Source organism: Oryctolagus cuniculus, chromosome 5, assembly GCF_051225735.1.
Source record: "Oryctolagus cuniculus isolate XC-2025 breed Fujian yellow rabbit chromosome 5, ASM5122573v1, whole genome shotgun sequence".
NCBI classification, from domain to species: Eukaryota; Metazoa; Chordata; class Mammalia; order Lagomorpha; family Leporidae; genus Oryctolagus; species Oryctolagus cuniculus.
Genome location: NC_142871.1, coordinates 30,357,664 through 30,374,098, shown reverse-complemented (window position 1 = coordinate 30,374,098; position 16,435 = coordinate 30,357,664). Strand labels below are relative to the sequence as shown.

The 16,435-nt window shown below is 52.1% G+C and overlaps 1 protein-coding gene across 9 annotated transcripts in view; it reads right to left on the bottom strand.

Moving 5' to 3' along the window:
* Positions 1–4,328: 4,328 nt before the first annotated feature.
* Positions 4,329–16,435, bottom strand: part of NHSL1 (NHS like 1) — a 290,700-nt gene continuing 278,593 nt past the window's right edge. For all 9 annotated transcript variants that reach the window (XM_089332620.1, XM_089332619.1, XM_089332618.1 and 6 more), the window contains 3 exons: positions 12,986–16,123; positions 12,333–12,465; positions 4,329–6,565 (listed from right to left, as the gene is read on the bottom strand). In XM_089332620.1, the coding sequence (XP_089188746.1) occupies positions 5,860–6,565; positions 12,333–12,465; positions 12,986–16,123 (3,977 nt within the window). In that variant the 3' untranslated portion in view covers positions 4,329–5,859. The remainder of the gene's footprint in view (positions 6,566–12,332; positions 12,466–12,985; positions 16,124–16,435) is intronic.

The window sequence follows — 16,435 nt, the reverse complement described above, 5'->3', positions numbered from 1 at the left end:
GTCCCTGCACCATGGATCTACTGGACTCCTAACTCTGTCTCAGCCTCCAAGCGGCACAATTGGTAATAGGGGCCAAGACCATACGTAGAGGGGCTGGCGCTGTGCCATAGCAGGTAAATCTGTCTGCAACACTGGCATTCCATACGGCCACCAGTTCGAGTCCTGGCTGCTCCACTTCTGATCCTGCTCCCTGCTAATGTGCCTTGGAAAGCAGTAGAAGAAGGCCCAAGTGCTAGGGCCCCTGCACCCACGTGGGAGACCCAGATGAAACTCCTGGCTCCTGGCCTGGCTGTTGCAGCCACCTGGGAGTGAACCAGCAGATGGAAGACTTCTCTCTGTGTGTCTTTCCCTCTCTCTCTAACTCTGTCAAATAATTTATTTTTTAAAAAAAGTATAGGTAGAACAGCATTTTAAGACTGAGTTACTCAGCATCTGGTAGGCTAGGGGCCCCCATTCCTGGTGAATGTGCTGCATAGCTAGCCCCTGGCACAAGGAGGTAGCCCAGTTATTAAAAACTTCAGATGCAATGACAGACTGGCACAGAGGAAAGCAATGACAGTGGATAGTGCAAACTCATCGCTCTAGGAAAGCTGATGGGAGCCTAGACAAAGTGATAGAAATGTTGAAATGCCGGGAGTTCTGGGACAAACAGTAAAGGAATGAAAAGGCTCAGGGAAGGGGGCGTGCCGGGGTGGATAGAGGAGGCAAGCTGACCAGCAAAGGACAGTGCTCCTGGGGGAAGTCCCAGTGGACTCAGCATTTGCCAAGTCCATTGGGAATGCCCTGCAGAGAGTGGCATGGGCATCACCAAGGAGCTCAGTGACATCACTCCTCACAGTCTGGGGCTGGCAGGAAAGGCCAGGATGGAACTTGGCTTGTGAGAAAAATATGGGCGATGATGAGACCTCCAAGAGCCCAGGAGGCCCTGCTAAGCTCAGCAACCAGGGTGTCCTCATGGTCGTATCAACCACTGAGCTCCAAATGGCAGCCATGAGGGCCCGACCTGTACAGTCTCATGGGGATGGTCAGTCGCACATGATGTCCCCAGATGGGAAGTCAACAAAGGTAACGCTTTATACAGAATCAGGAGGGAGCAAGAATGGATGAGCAGGGGGCTGAGAGAGATCACCCCAATAAAGTAAACCCTGACTTCTTGCTTGGTTTCCTGACCTGAAGCTTACTGAACAGGTGACGGATCCCAGGGGAAGGTCTCCACAACCTCTCAGCAGGGGAACGCACCAGGAGCACCTAGAATCCTTAGATCTTTTATTTAAGGGGCCTGTGATGGCAGCACACAGAAAGAGAATCTGGCTGTGCTGGGATCTAAATTAACATTTCTATTCTAGTCTCCAGAGACCCTTCCTGCCTCAAGCCCCACTTCCTGTTTGAGGAATATGGCTTCCTGTAAACACTTTGTCGGTGCCTTTGCTCATGCTCTCTCTCCTCTTGAAACATCTGGGACTTCTCCCTGCTGGGGCAATCCTCCTCATCCTCAGCTTCATCACAGCCAGTCTCTCCCCGTGCACCTGCTCAGAAGCAGTGGCAACTTCCTGGGACAGTCCTGGCCCTCAGCTGTGAAGTGAAAAAGAACTTACCCAGCAGGACTGAGGGAGACAGCCCCTGGCCAGTGCCATAATGCCACATGCCACCAACAGGCCAGGTTCCTTTCTCCTTGGCCACCCATAGACTGTGGCCTCCATCACCACGGGTGCCTCAGAGGCTGTGAGATTACTGTTCTTCCTCCAGCAACAGACAAACAGGAAGAAGCAGCGAGAGGCGACAGGCACCTTCCAGAAGGAAAACAAGTTTCTGGACTGCGCCCATGTTGCATGAGCCAAAGCTGTGCCACTGGCCCTGGTGACCGCAGAGAGGCTGTGAGCACAGTGTTTTGGTTGCAAGCTTTGTCAGCCTGAACAGTTTCTGGTCTTCTGTTTGGGATGGGTAGGGGTGGGACCCAGCAGGGCTTGCCAGAGCCCAGAGTGGTCCTCATCTAGCCTGCTGGTGATATTTTATAAGACAGGTAGTTGTTCATCTTTCCCAGCAGGTTTTTAAGCCCTTCAATGATGGCCTTTTTCTCACTGCTGAACAAATGGCCACGGACTGCTCTGGTCCTGTGCTGTGCTATAGAGCAGACTGTTGTAAGGAACACTATTAGAGTAACCGAGTTCCTTATTACAGGAAAACAACCTCAGGGGGCAAGGCCACATTTAATCAAGGGACGTTCGTTTCCCAACTACCATATCCTAGTATCTGCCAAAGTGAATTATCCTTCTGTGGTCATTTCATGATGGAATCTCAGCAACAGGGAAAGGTGCTCCCAGGGAGCCAGGACATGCATGAAGCCAGAAGCAGCAAAGTCAGTGCAGTGCTTTGCCTGTCCTCCTAGGATGCCCTGGGTAGGGAATCAGATTGACCCAGAACTACCTCCTTTTCTTTCCTTGTCATTGGATTCCCCAAGTGAATACACTGTCATCACATGAGAGGTGACCGATATCAGCAAATATTTTTCAGACAGGGGGGCTGTGTTGTGGAACAGCCGGTAAAGCTGACTCCTACAATGCCAGCATCCCATATGGACACTGGTTTGAGTCCTGGCTGCTCCACTTCCAGTCCAGCTTCCTGCCGATGTGCCTGGGAAAGTAGTGGAGGATGGTCCAAGTTCTTGGGTTCCTGCACCCCTGTGGGAGACCCAGATGAAGCTCCTGGCTCCTGGCTTCAGCCTGGCCCAGAACTGGACATTTGTAGACATTTGGGGATGAACCACAGACAAAAGATATCCCTCTTTCTCTCTGTAACTCTTTCAAATAAATAAAATAAATCTTAAAAAAAAAATTGTCAGGGGCCAGTGCTGTGGCATAGCAGGTAAAGCACCTGCAGTGCCAGCATCCCATATGGGCGCCAGTTCAGGTCCCGCTGCCCCATTTCCGATCCAGCTCTCTGCTGTGACCTTGGAAAGCAGTGGAAGATGGCCCAAGTCCTTGGGCCCCTGTACCCGCATGGGAGACTCGGAGGAGGCTCCTGGCTCCTGGCTCGGATCAGCACAATTCCAGCCGTTGCAGCCATCTGGGGATTGAACCATCAGATGGAAGACCTCCCTCCCTCCCTCCTTCCCTCCCTCCCTCTCTCTCTGCCTCTGCCTCTCTGTAACTCTGCCTTTCAAATAAACAAATAAATCTTAAAAAAAATTGTCAGACATAAGAGGAGGGTAGAAATCAAGACCCAGGTTCAGGCTGTTTCCAACAGGAGACTGTGTGTTCATCTGTTTCTTTTCCAACTTGGCAAAAATAAAATGGACAGAATTTAGCCCTGGGGCTTCTGTCTATGACTACTGGGGAATGAGGGCCTTCAAGTACACCCTCATCGAGATGCTGAATGTGATGCTGCCCCTAAGCCCTCAGAGAAGAAGGGAGGCAAAGGGAGTGAATGTTCCAAGGTCAAGTCTAGATTCCTGCTTCCCTCTATTTCGTGTGTGTGTGCCTATGAGAGAGAAGTTGTCACCTCCCTCTGAGCTTCCCAGCATGGGAACAGTCTATATGAGTGGTATTCTATTCAAATGTCCCTAGCACATCATTTGGAGCTGTTTTCTCTATTTCCTTTTGGATGCCACCACCCAGAGTCTGTGAGATTTGCTATCTTCTCTGTTGGGTCCCCACCTCCCACAGGCTCCTGCTGGCCTCCACTGCTGTTGTTTGTATCCTGCAAGGCAATGAACAATTCTGCACAAGAACACCTACCTCATTGTTCAAAAAAGGTAGGTATAAACAACAAGACAGAAGTTTCAAATATTTACTTTGAAATTATTTATTCAAAGCAAATTTAGAACCTAATATAAGTTTCTCTTTTAAAATGGAGAGCTTTCACAGTCTTATAATTAGTCTGAATGCTGCTTGTCTTACCTTCGAATAAACAACTTAGACATTCAGGCAAAGATTTCTGATATCCACATACATTCTAATCTGTTTTTAGATAGTGAGAAGATCTGCTGCTCCAAAGCCAATGTCACTTTTCTAAAATGTGGAAGAAATGATTCTGGCACCAAGATGGAAGCAGACAGTGGCTCCAAGTGACAGGGAGCCCTTCTGCCTTTGGCCAGTTGTCAGCTCTTGGTTTCTGACTGTGTGAGTGTATGGTGTTCTTCAGAAAGTCTTGATTCTTTAGTTTTGTTTCTGCCTCAAAGACACATCACAAATGGACACCTGAAGTTGTATTTCATAAGCAGTTTGTGCAGCCCAACTTTCAGATTATAGTTTTATGGGGGGGGGGAGGGAGAGAGAGAGAGAGAGAGATCAACTGATAGTTGCACTGGATTTAGACCAAGAATCTCAGTATTGTCATCCAAAGTCCTAATGAACAGGACAAGACTCTGCTTTATTGAAGTCACAAATAAAGGAGTCCAGGTACACAGAAGTTGGGCGGGAGTGAGGGTGAGGGCCACAGGAACATTACATTAAATAAATACGGTACACACTTTTCTCCCATGCCTGAAAGTGTTGAAACTCGGCTTGGAGAAGATTAGAAGGTGATTAGCAACTGAATTATGCACAAACAAATACAAAAACACACAAACCAAAGGATGCAAAAAAAAACCACTTTTTAATCTAACAACTCATTTCCCAGGGCCAATTAATAGCCAAGCCCTACCAGTTTTTATCAGTTTATTTGACTAACAAGAGCTATTCAGTATTTTCTTCAAAGTGTGATAATATATAATAGATTTTTGATAAACCTTTCTAAGTTAGGTCATGAAAACTGCAGGCAGCTTAAGGAAAAAATAGCCATCTTTTTTCTTTGGTGTAACCAAAAGGATATCCAAAAGTTAGCAAATGTTGACATTTCAAGTGATAAGAAATTGCCAAATGGAGTTAAAACTCGAGTAAAAAACTGTTGTAAAAGAAAAGCTCCACCCACAGTTCAGTTCTATAGTGCAAGTTTTCAAATTTAATTCTGAAAAATAATTTTATTCAATAAGCAGGAAACAAATCCCAGCAGTGTATCACGTTGCCCCTACCCCTTCCTGCGCTTCTCCCCCCCCCCCCCCGTCTTGTCTACACTGTCAGTGTCTACACCATCAGTTCAATTCTCGAAAAAGGTCTTGGCTGCTACTCCAGGGGGGAAATGCATCTAAAAATCACCCACGCTTCTAAAAGTCTGGCTCCAAATGGAGCATCTGTGGCTGCACAGCAGCGGGCACCAAGTTCTACGGCGTTGCCACTTCCAAGTTGATCATTTTTACAAAAAAAGAAACAAAAACCTCTCCCTCCCCCCGAAAAAAAGTACCTGAACCAAAGCATCAGAGAAGCCCTGTTGCAGCTCCTTTGCGTCCCCCGTGCTCAGCCTTGCAGCCGCAGTGCGGTGCACCAATGTCCACGTGGTCTGCGCCTTCAGAACCGGCCAACCCAGCACCCCCTTTGCAGCCCCGGACTTTTCCCAGCCCTGGGAGCGCCCTCATTTCCATCCACCCGTAGACTCCCTTCCTCTACCTGGTTTACCTCTGCCGTTCTGGCTCCTACTTCCGTAATGCTGTGTGTGTTTCTTAAAAATAGAAAAGTGTTCAAAACGCACACACATGCCCCACACATACCCCCAGCCTTGAGCAAATAAGAATACAAAAAAAAAAAAAAAAAAAATCTTCCCCAGGAAGCACTTTCCGAAGTTGAAGCTTCTACTTGCTTTGAAGCCACAGGGCAAGTGGCAGGTGAGTCTGAAATGACCCCTCCTTAGGTGCAGGCCTGGTGCACTGGGGCCCACAACACGGACACACTGAGTGTGATCCGATCCTGGGCAAGGCAGGAAAGGGCCCGCGGGCCTCCCAGAGCTATGCATTGACTGCCCAGCTCCCCGTTCCCCGGGGGTTTCTCCCTAACCCTCCTCCTCCCGGGCACCTCCATGCTGTTCTGATGGACCCCCGTCCTCTGCACCTGCCGTCCCATCTGCAGACTCCACGCCTCGCAACAGAACCCCCTCCTGGTCCATCGCATCCCCTGCCAGTCCGTCCAGAGAACGTCCCTTGGCAGCGGCCAGGCCGTGGCGAGCTCTGTGGTCCGTGGGCTCCACGCCTTCCCCCTCTCCCTCTGAGATGACCGTCATGGGGCTGCTCTGGATGCGATTGCGCACGCTGTACCTGCTGCTGGCTGCCGAGGGCGGCGCTCGGCTGCGGCCGTACCTGGGGCCCGAGAAGGACAGGCTCCTCGGCATGAGGCCTTCGCTCCGGGCCCACTCCTCCTGGGCCTTTCTGTTCTTGCTCGGGGAGCAGCTGGACGGGCTCTCGGGGGTGTCAGGCGAAGGCTCCGACCTGGACCTCTGGAACCGGGGGTCAGTGTTCTTGAGCATTTCCGCCGCGGACATGCGGGCGCCCGTGTCGGAGCGGCTGCCCTTCTTCAGCAAGAGAGCTTTGAAGTTGTCGCTGCTGGTGCTGCTCTTCCGCACGCTTCTCTGAATGGACCCCACCTGCTTGGGGGAGGCCAGGCTCGGGGCGGAGCCGGTGGGCGTGACGGGCGGGGAGGGAGAGTGGTTTCGGGAGTGATCCTCGTCGGAATCTTTGCGGCCAAGGACTTTCCTTTTGGATCTGAGATTTGAGAACAAGCGAGGTAAATGTTAATTTGCAACCGGCCACAGCCACCCCTCTGCTCGCATCTCGAGTCACCACCACTAAAGGCTTGCTTAAAACAATGATCCTAGTGCCCCACTCCCCAACACACACACAGTAGCCGGCTGCTAGTACCACGAGGGTCCACGGCCACCCGCAATGATCATTAACCAGGCCATGGAACAAGTTGACACATGTACGTTCTCAGTCCTTCTAGAACCTGCCATAAAAACAGTCCTCCCCGGCTCTTAGCGGCCTGCAGCTCAACTTCCAGGGCTCCGGCTTTCCTGAAAACAAGAATACCCTGTGCCAGTTCCTGTCCATGACCGACTACAGGGAACTTCACACTGGTCAAGAAGATGAGGGCAGGGGTGCAGGGCGGGAGCCGGGGGCCAGTCAGGAAGGTGCAGGGTTTCCTGTGGGGATGTCTTGCTCTCCGTCTCACTCTTCAAGTGGCTTTCCACAGCTAGTGACACCGAGGTAAGAAGGCAAGGGCAGGCATTTATCCTAAGGGTTAAGCTGCCCGTCATCAGGGCATTCACAGCCCCACGTGGACACCCAGCTCCGGCTCCCGACTTCAGCTTCCTGCTAATGCAGTTCCTGGGGAGTGGTGGTGCTGGCTAAGGTAGTTGGGGTTTCCAGCAGGAAGAAGTGGGCTGAGTCCCTGCTCCCTGCTTTGGACCCTGCCCCAAGGCTACTGCAAGAGTATGGAGAGTGAACCAGTGCAAGAGAGCACGCTTTCTGTCTGTCTCTCCTTCTGCCTTGCAAATAAACAAATCTTTTAAAGAAAGGAGAATCTGGTGATAAAAAAAAGCCTCATTTTAAAAAATAGCTAAAAGGAAAATATATATTATGAAAAAACTAAGCATGGATTTTTTTTCTTAGTCTACAGTATACAACAGGAACAGGTTGAGATATGACATCTGTACATACAGATTAAGAACTGAATCCTGGGGCTGGTGTTGTGGCATGGCAGGTAAAGCCATCTCCCGCAATGCTGGCACCACATACGGGCACTGGTTCATGTCCCGGCTGCTCCACTTCTGATCCAGCTCCCTGCTAATGGCCTAGGAAAGCAGCGGAAGATGGTCCACGTGTTTGGGCCCCTGCCATCCACATGTGAGACCCAGATGAAGCTCCTGACTTTGGCCTGGCCTAGCCTTTGGCCATTGTGGCAATATGGGGAGTGAACCAGTGGAAGGAAGATCTCTCTGTAACTCTTTTAAACAAATAAATAAATCTTAAAAAAAAAAAAAAAAAAAAAAAAAAAAAAAAAAACCTAAACCCTATGAATTTTAGCACTGCTGACTTCTAGTTGTATGACAGGGGATAACTTCTCCAGCCATGGTGTACCTTACTTCCCACACTTGTAAAACAGGGGTGACAATGCCAACCTCATTGGGTGGTGAGAATTGAGACAGGGAACCTCTGGGGTTATGTATGCCTGGGTTAAATCCCACTGTTAAAAATTCCATATTGTGACAGTGACCAAGTCGAAATCTCTGGTCCTGGGGTGGGTGTTTGGCCGAGTGGCTAATGCACCTGCCTCCATGTTGGAGTGCCTGGGTTTGATGCCCAGCTCCACTCCTGACCCCCACTTCCTGCTAAGCAGACCCTTGGAAGCAGCAGTGATAGCTTAAGGAGTTAGGTTCCTGCCAACTGGGAGACCTGGATTGATTTCCCAGAGTTCCCATCTCCTGGCTTCAACCCTCATTCTGGCACTGTCCGGGGCAACCAGCAGATGGGAGCATCTGTCTTTCTCTCTCGCCCTCTCTCAAATTGAAACACAACCCAAAATCTCTAATCTTACTTCCTATCAGAAAAGGAGAAAGACAGTGTAAAGTCCAGTTTGTTAATGCATTTGAAGGCAGTAACAGCAAAAAAGGGTTAGGCATAGAGAAAGTACTTAAGGAAACTGTGCATGTAATTTAGGGACAAGATCCTCCCTTCCTGCCACCAGGTCAGGCTTGTTTTCATGTGGCTTGAACAACAAGACAGAGGGAGGTCCATGTTGGCTGCCCTAGGCTTGCTGCTGCCAGGATGTCTAGCCTCTGGCCACAAAGAATCCACCAAATCAGAGGATGGAAAGAAAAGGGGCGGAGGGTAGCTCAAGCTGACAGTGCCCCAGCCCTTCTGGGACGGCACCCTGTGGCCTGTGATACTGTGGCTCTGTGGTCAGCAAGCGCAGTGCTCTGCTCTAAGTTAAACACTGGCTAGAAAGCAATGGAAATAATAACATCTCCAAATTCTAGAGCTGCAAAGGACCTCTGAAATGGTCTAGCCTAGGGCCGGCCGGCACTGTAGTGCAGTGGGCTAAGCAGCTGCCTGCGGTGCTGGCATCCCCTATGAATGCTGGTTTGAGTCCTGACTGCTTCACTTCCAATCCAGTTCTCTGCTGATGCCCCTAGGAAAGCAGCAAAGATGGCCCAAGTACCTGGGTCCCTGCTCCCCACATGGGACACCTGGATGGAGTTCCAGGCTCCTGGCTTCGGCCTGGCAATTGTAGCCATTTGGGGAGTGAACCCACAGATGGAAGAGCTCTCCTTCACTCCCTGTAACTCTGCCTTTCAAGTAAATAAATACATATTTAAGAAAAAATAAATTATGGCTTTTAACTATCAATTAGAAGTAAGACAGAATGGCCGGCGCTGCAGCTCACTAGGCTAATCCTCCACCTTGCGGCACCAGCACACCGGATTCTAGTCCCGGTTGGGGCGCCAGATTCTGTCCCGGTTGCCCCTCTTCCAGGCCAGCTCTCTGCTGTGGCCAGGGAGTGCAGTGGAGGATGGCCCAGGTGCTTGGGCCCTGCACCCCATGGGAGACCAGGATAAGCACCTGGCTCCTGCCATCGGATTAGCACGGTGCGCCGGCCGCAGAGTGCTGGCCGCAGCAGCCATTGGAGGGTGAACCAACGGCAAAGGAAGATCTTTCTCTCTGTTTCTCTCTCTCACTGTCCACTCTGCCTGTCAAAAAAAAAAAAAATAATAAGACAGGAGATGAGACTTTATAAAAGCACTGTTGGGAACGGTGCAGTGGCACAGCAGCATCCCATACGGGTGCTGGTTCGAGTCCCGGCTGCTCCATTTCCAATCCAGCCCTCTGCTATGGCCTGGGAAAGCAGTAGATGGCCCAGAGTCCTAGGGCCCCTGCACCAACATGGGAGATCCGGAGGCAGCTCCCAGCTCCTGGCTTCAGATCGGTGCAGCTCTGGCCTTTGCACCATCTGGGGAGTGAATCAGTGGATGGAAGATCTCTCTCTCTCTCTGCCTCCCCTTCTCTCTCTGTGTAACTTTGACTTTAAAATAAATAAATAAATCTTTAAAAAAAGGAGAGCTAAATCTAAATGTTACAATTCTCCATATACATAGACACAAGGGGCTCTTCTAAAACTTCATGGAAAATGTATACTATGAAAACACTGCATAGACTTCAAATGTTTCTGCAACAAAATAAACTTATCTTTTATTTCCTTTTTCTACACACACATACACACACAAAGATGTGTGTGTACATTCATAGATGTATGCATTTCTAAAGAAGATGGCTATAAAAAGTACTTAAACAGTTAACATTGGCTTAAAACTAATTATTTCAATAAATATAAAAACTTCACACCTCAACTGGTGTTCTACATTCTCCATCTGGCTTTAAATCTGAAGTGAATTAATTTGCATGATAACATTTGGAAGCTCTGTTTCAATTCAGAGAGGCTTTATTGTGAATTATGAGTTTAGGCGCTGGAGGACATGGGAAGCCAAGACCTAGAAATCACAGCCTTTAGGAGGATTTTGAGCAGATCTGCTAACATGAGAATACTTCCAAAACCTCATGGAGAAATGGAGTTCAAACTAAGTTTCTTTTAATGCATAAAATATTGAAGGCCATGTATAATTTTCCAGGAACTTTTTGATGAGCCCTGATACAGTATCACTGCTGCAATAGAAACCAGCAAGCTTCCTGGCTCTCTCTTGGTAACCGGTTCCTAAGGCCTGCCTGCCCTCCCTCTCTCTCATTCACATCCAGAGTAATACAGCCTGCTTAAACTCTACATCTGCAGGGGATGCAGCCTTCTGGAAGGAACAGTCCTATTTTTTCAGTGCCTTAAGAAGGTTGCCAAAATAATAATATAGAAGAGGCCACTGGCATATTTTTAGGAAAAGAATGCAGCCATTTGGCCTCACAACAGTTGGGTTTCCTTGAGAACAAGTATTTAGTACACAGAGCAACCAGGCAACACCAGTCTTCTCTGTGGAGTGCTATTACAGATATATGTTCCTGTATATTTAGCCAGTTGAGGCATACCATGCTAAATGAAAGACTCTGAGTCTCGGAAGGAGGTCCTAACAGTTAAATTCCAATTCAGAAAATTTATTGAATGCTTACTATGCGTATAGCACAGTTCAAGTTAGAAACATCTGGGTAAACTTCTGGAAGTGCCACTCAAGTTGGATTGAGAGGATGCAGCCGTTTTTGTTTGCCTGTTGTGAGGAATGAGTGGACAACCAGGCAGCTTTCCACCTCTAAGGAAACTTTAAAAAGATGGGACCAGTCCGACAATGTTAAAGGGAGGAGCGTTTACGGCCACGCTGGGGCTGGGAGGTAAAGAATGCGATTCCCGACAAACACCTCAACTCAGCAGCCTGGGACGCCCCCCAAAAGTTAGGTATGTCTCAGTCGCGGAAGAGTCCCAGGCAGCTCCATGCTTCTGATCTCATGCAAGAGTCTTTCCAGTTACATTCCAAGGAGTGTGAAAACAGTGCCGGAATGCGGCTATTTAGGCAGAGAACAAAGCGATTTTATAGGCTGCTTTGCTTCAGAAGGGAGGAAAAGCAGACCTGCGTTCAGGGCAAAACAAAAGCCCCTGGTGGCACAAGGGCATTCACAGGAGTTACCTGAAAACATGGTGGAGAAGACGCGCAGAAGGAGGTGAAAGGTTTACGTGGCATTACAGCACAAAGCGCACACACACACACACACACACACGTTAAAGCTCATCAGTCTGTGCAATGATCCGGGTATAGGAGCTTTCAGCTACTTATAAACAGAAAAATGCTGCAATAAACTAAAAAACACCAGTGCCAGGCCGTATTTACTCTTCAAGGCAACCACACATCCAAAGTGGAACAGTCCTGGCAGTTACTCTAAAACATTTTTATCCGGTGTAGTTTTTAGAGCCCAAAACATTGGCCAGCAGGTGGCACTACCAGTACACGGTAGCAGGCACATTTCCTTCCGCTCCTGTGCAAAAAAAAGAAAAAAAAAAAAAAAAGGATGCACTCTTTTTATTGAAACATTGAGGCAGCCAAAGAAATCACACTGTAAAATCCTTGTTTTTCTGTGAAATGCAAAAAAATTATAATGAACTAAAACACTCCTGGAAAGGAGTCCTGTCGAGCCAGGCTGCACCTCAAGCACACAGAACGCGGCGGTTCATCCTGGACCTGGCCGCGGGTGGCTTTAAGCCAAGTCTCGTAAACACTGGCACATGACTGACACGTTGCGGCTCCTGCCAGTAAGATCAGTGCCTGCCAGAAGGTGCTGCGTGGAGCCTCTGTCCCCAATGTCATTATAAAAATCAGTGGAACAAACTAAAACAGAAATTCGAGAAATACAAGTGCAGAGAGACTTAACAAACAAATCAGGGACAAGGTTAATGAGTCGTGATTGGGAAGAAACAAAACAGAGGAGCCGTTTGGCAGAAAGGAACTACAAAGTGGGTTAAAGCGAGGGGAGGGGCTTTGTATACCTGTGAATAGCTGCAAAAAGGTCCTCGGTGGTCCTGGGCCGGCTGGGGGTCATCACCTCATCACTGCCGTCTTCCTTAGCGGGCTCACAAGACTCGGAGGCAGCCCCGCCTGTGTCGGTCTCCAGCACTTCAGCTAGAGAAGCGAGGAGACAACACAAGATCACAAAAACTACCCAGTCCCAGCCCTTCCCCAAGCTCCCGGACACACGGTTCCCTGCCTGCCGCCGCTAACAGCAGGAGAACCACCCGGGGCCACAGCAGGTCTGGGGTCTGAGAATCTACAAGGATGGAGCAAAAAGACACCAGCGCGAGAGCCAGAGCTCATCCTTTGCTGGCAACACACGGAAGCCGCACTGGATCGCTTTTCAATTTCGTAGTAGCGTTTCTTCGCAGCTCTTCAGCAGGGAGATTACGCATGGCTGCTTAATAGCCAGCCCGCTGCAGATCACCCCTTCCTCCCCGCTTTCTGTACTTCTGCAAGCTCTTCCCTTAGATCTGGGAGCCTCACCACAGTTCCTAAGATGCAAAGTTGGTAACCTCCCGTGTGAGAAGCCCACGAATGCAAAGGGGTCCCTCCGCGTTCCCACCAGCGAGTGCTGCCCAGCCCGATGGGGCTGGGCTGCAGAGGGCACGGGATAGGGAACCAGGCTTACCTTCTGTGCTCTGGTGAGACAGACTGCTCTCCACATTGGCCCCATCATCCGCACTACTCTGGGCTGGCTCTTCCTGCTTGGGGGTTGGCAAGGACTCGGGCTGTACCATGGGGACATCGGCTTCCACTGTGACGGGGGGTTCGGGTCCTGCAGCGCCTGCCTCCAGAATCGAGCTGCTGGGGTCTGGCTCATGAGAGCTGGCAGGGGCCCCTTGGCTGTGCACGGAGCCCTCCTCAGTCCTGCTGGGGCTGGGGGTGGCTCGGAAAGCAACGCTCACGTTCTCCACAGGCTCCGCGGCGCAATCTCTCTGCGGAGGTGGCACCACCAGGAACAGTTTGGGCTTCTTGGAAATGGGGGGTGGCTTCCTGCTGGGAGAAGAGTCTGCGAGGGGGGCGGTCCTGGGGCCAGGCTGAGACTCTGCCTCGCCGGCTGCCAGGCACGGAGCTCCATGGCTGCGACTCGGAGGGCTGCCCCGCTCTGCTGCTCGGTCATGGTCACCCTGACTGGAGTTCTTGGCAGGCGTCGGAAGCAAGCTCGTCAGGGAGGCAGGCTGGCTTTCGCTCTCCATTTCATTTATGCTATTTCGGGCTTTCAGAACGGCAGATGGCTTTAAGTGGTACTGCGGAGCGGCTGGGGTTCCTTGTTCCTGAGCTGCGTGCTCGGGCACCGATGCCGCCTTGGCGTCCGGGCTCTTCCTCACCGGCCTCAACTGCACCATCTGCAGCACCTCGGTAGTGATGAGCGGCAGGGAGGGCCTGCTGCTCTCCTCCTTGTTGGGAGGCGACCTCAAGGTGTCCCGGAGGGGCTCGGGCTGGCTGGAGCTCCTCAGTGAGGGCCTGGGGTCCTTCAGGAATATGGGGTCCAGCGGTGGGGCAGGCGGGGGCTCTGAGAGGGGCAGGAGAGGAGGAGGCGCTGGCAAGGAAGCCGCTGCGTCTAGGAGCAGAGGGCTGAGCGGTGGAGGAGGCGGAAGGCCCGCGTCGGAGGTCGGGGAGCAGAAGGGCGCGAGGGCTTCTGGTGGCGGAGGGGGGAACACCGGAGAGCGAGGCAGAGGGGAGCCCGGCGGGCATGCGGCAGGGGGAGCAGGCGGTGAGGCCAGGGCTGGCTCCAGCCGCTTCACGGTGCCGCTGCCTTCAGTGGAGGCATTGGAGGAGAGCGAGGTGGACGAGGAGGAGACGGACACGGACGAGATCAGAGAGGACTTCCTCTCCGGCACCTTGGGCTTGGCCTTGCCCTTGCCATTGGCGGGTGATGCTGACTTGAGGAACACGGGCACCGGGGTGAGCGCGGTGGGTGTGTTGGACTGGCTGGAGTACCCACTGGACGGGGAGGTGACTCGGTGGGACTTCTCCGGCGATGGGATCTTTGGCTTGGTGGAGGCACTGGACATGGGAGGCACTGCGGCCCTGGCTCCCTCAGGGACCAGGCGCGCTGGCCCGTTGGCTGTGGGCACCCCTGGGTTCCCCGGGTGTTCACTCATGCTGGTGTAGTCGATGTAGTAGCCCCAGGGGTCAGTGTACTCGGACTTGACGCTGCTCGTGTCGCTCTGTGAGGGCGTGGCCCCACACGGGGAGTGCACGTTGGCGGTGGTGGCGGAGGCCAGGCTGCTGCCAGCGCTGACCGTGCTCTGGCTCCGCGAGCGCGGCAGCCAGGGCTCCTCCAGGTCACTGCAGGGGCTCTGCGAGGGCGAGCTGCCGCCCCTGCCCGGCAGGCTCAGCTGCAGCGAGTGCTGGAGCGTGGCGATCAGACTCTCGTTGAGCACCTGCCCATTGGCCTGGCCGCTCTTTTTGGGGCCCCTGCGGAGGGAGTCTGTCCGGGATGGTGGCAGGGGAGGCTTCTTGGCTTTCTTCAGAGAGATGCTTCTCGAAAGGGATTTATCGTGATCATGGGGCCGGTCCCCCTGGCTTTTCTGAGCTCTGCCATCGAAGACATTGACCACGCTGTGCCTGGGGTTCCCAAAGCCTTCAGCGCTACTGCCCAGGTGGCCAGACCCGCGCGCAGAGTCCGTGCGCAGCAGCGACGGGGAGGAGCCATCGTGGTCCTCCGAATACACGGAGCCGCCGTCTTCCTTGTTGTCCAAACTGCCGCTGCTCATGTTACTTGTGGGAGTGGAGTAACCCGGAGTGGCTGGATACGGCTTCAGTGGGGATGCACGGCCAGGACCCGAGGCTTGGGATTCCCAGGGCTCGGATGAGCCGTGCCCTCTGCCCCCAGAAGAACTGGACTCGCTCTTGGAATCCACATCCTGGGCGTGGCCTGGGAAGCTCAGATTGTTCCTACAGTGATAGGGCACCACGTGGGCCCCGTTCTCCCTATTTGCTGAATCACAGAGGGACAGCCCTGGGCCCCGGGGGTCTAAGGCCTGTGAAAGGATGATGGTGGGGCCGCCACTCCAGTGACCACTGGGAGGCTGATGGCCATCCTTCGCAGCACGCCTGGCGGCGAGGTGGTCTCTGGGTGTGACCTTCGGGTATGACGACGAGCTGCTAATTCTGTCCAGCTGCCCTGCACTCTGAGCACTGTGGATGACGATGACCTCCGAAGAGGAGGACAGCGTGGCGTTGGGGATGATGCTGGTGGAGTAGCTGGCATGGGGAGAGACCACGCATGCAGGGCTGGTGAGGTTTTCACTCTCCAAGGGCCTCAGCTCCTGGGATCGGGGTCTCAGAAGCATTCCAGTCCTCGAGACACCTCCTGGAGGAGCCACGGTTTCATCAACTTGTAAGTTACCCCTGTGGTAGGGGAGAGTGCCAGCCATCTCTTCTGCAGGGCCCAGGGCACCCAGCCGTGACTCAAGGGACTGAATGCGTGTCCTGGCCCCAGAGCGTGGGAGACTACGGAAGCCGGCATCGCCGTCCAGGCGAGAGGGGAGTACGATCCCTGCTGAGTCGCTCAGCACTGACATGTTCCCGGAAGAGCCTGGGAGGTGGCTCATCTGGGCAGCGATGCCTTGCCCCTTGTATGCCCTGATTCTTCTCACGGAAGGTGGCACCACCTTCATGTCCTCGGTCTGGCTGCTGGAGTCCCGGGTTTCCGAGCGCTGCCCAGCAAGGTGATAGCCATCAAGCCTTCCTAGTGTAGAGTAGTGCTCAGGGGTGGACACAGAGTGGCCACCGATGTCCTCCTGGCTGGTGCCTGACGCTGCAGACAAAGCAGAAAGAGACTCTGTTACCTGCAAACACAAACCTACGGGTCACCCCTGTGCACTCACCCCCTTCTGGCTGCGCTGTGATTTTAAACACCACAGCAAACTCCAAAACCTTTTCTATTTTACTTTCTTTTACTTCAGTGAGTTTAATAGCTCCTGATACCTTCTAAAGTAAAAACCCATGTACTTCTCTTAATTGTACTTCAAATTGAGTGCTGCATGTGGAATTCTCAGGGACAGCCTTCAAGTTCAAGGTTGCTGAGTCCCCTGTGTAGAAGCTAGTGCTCAAATAGCCACCCGGCAGT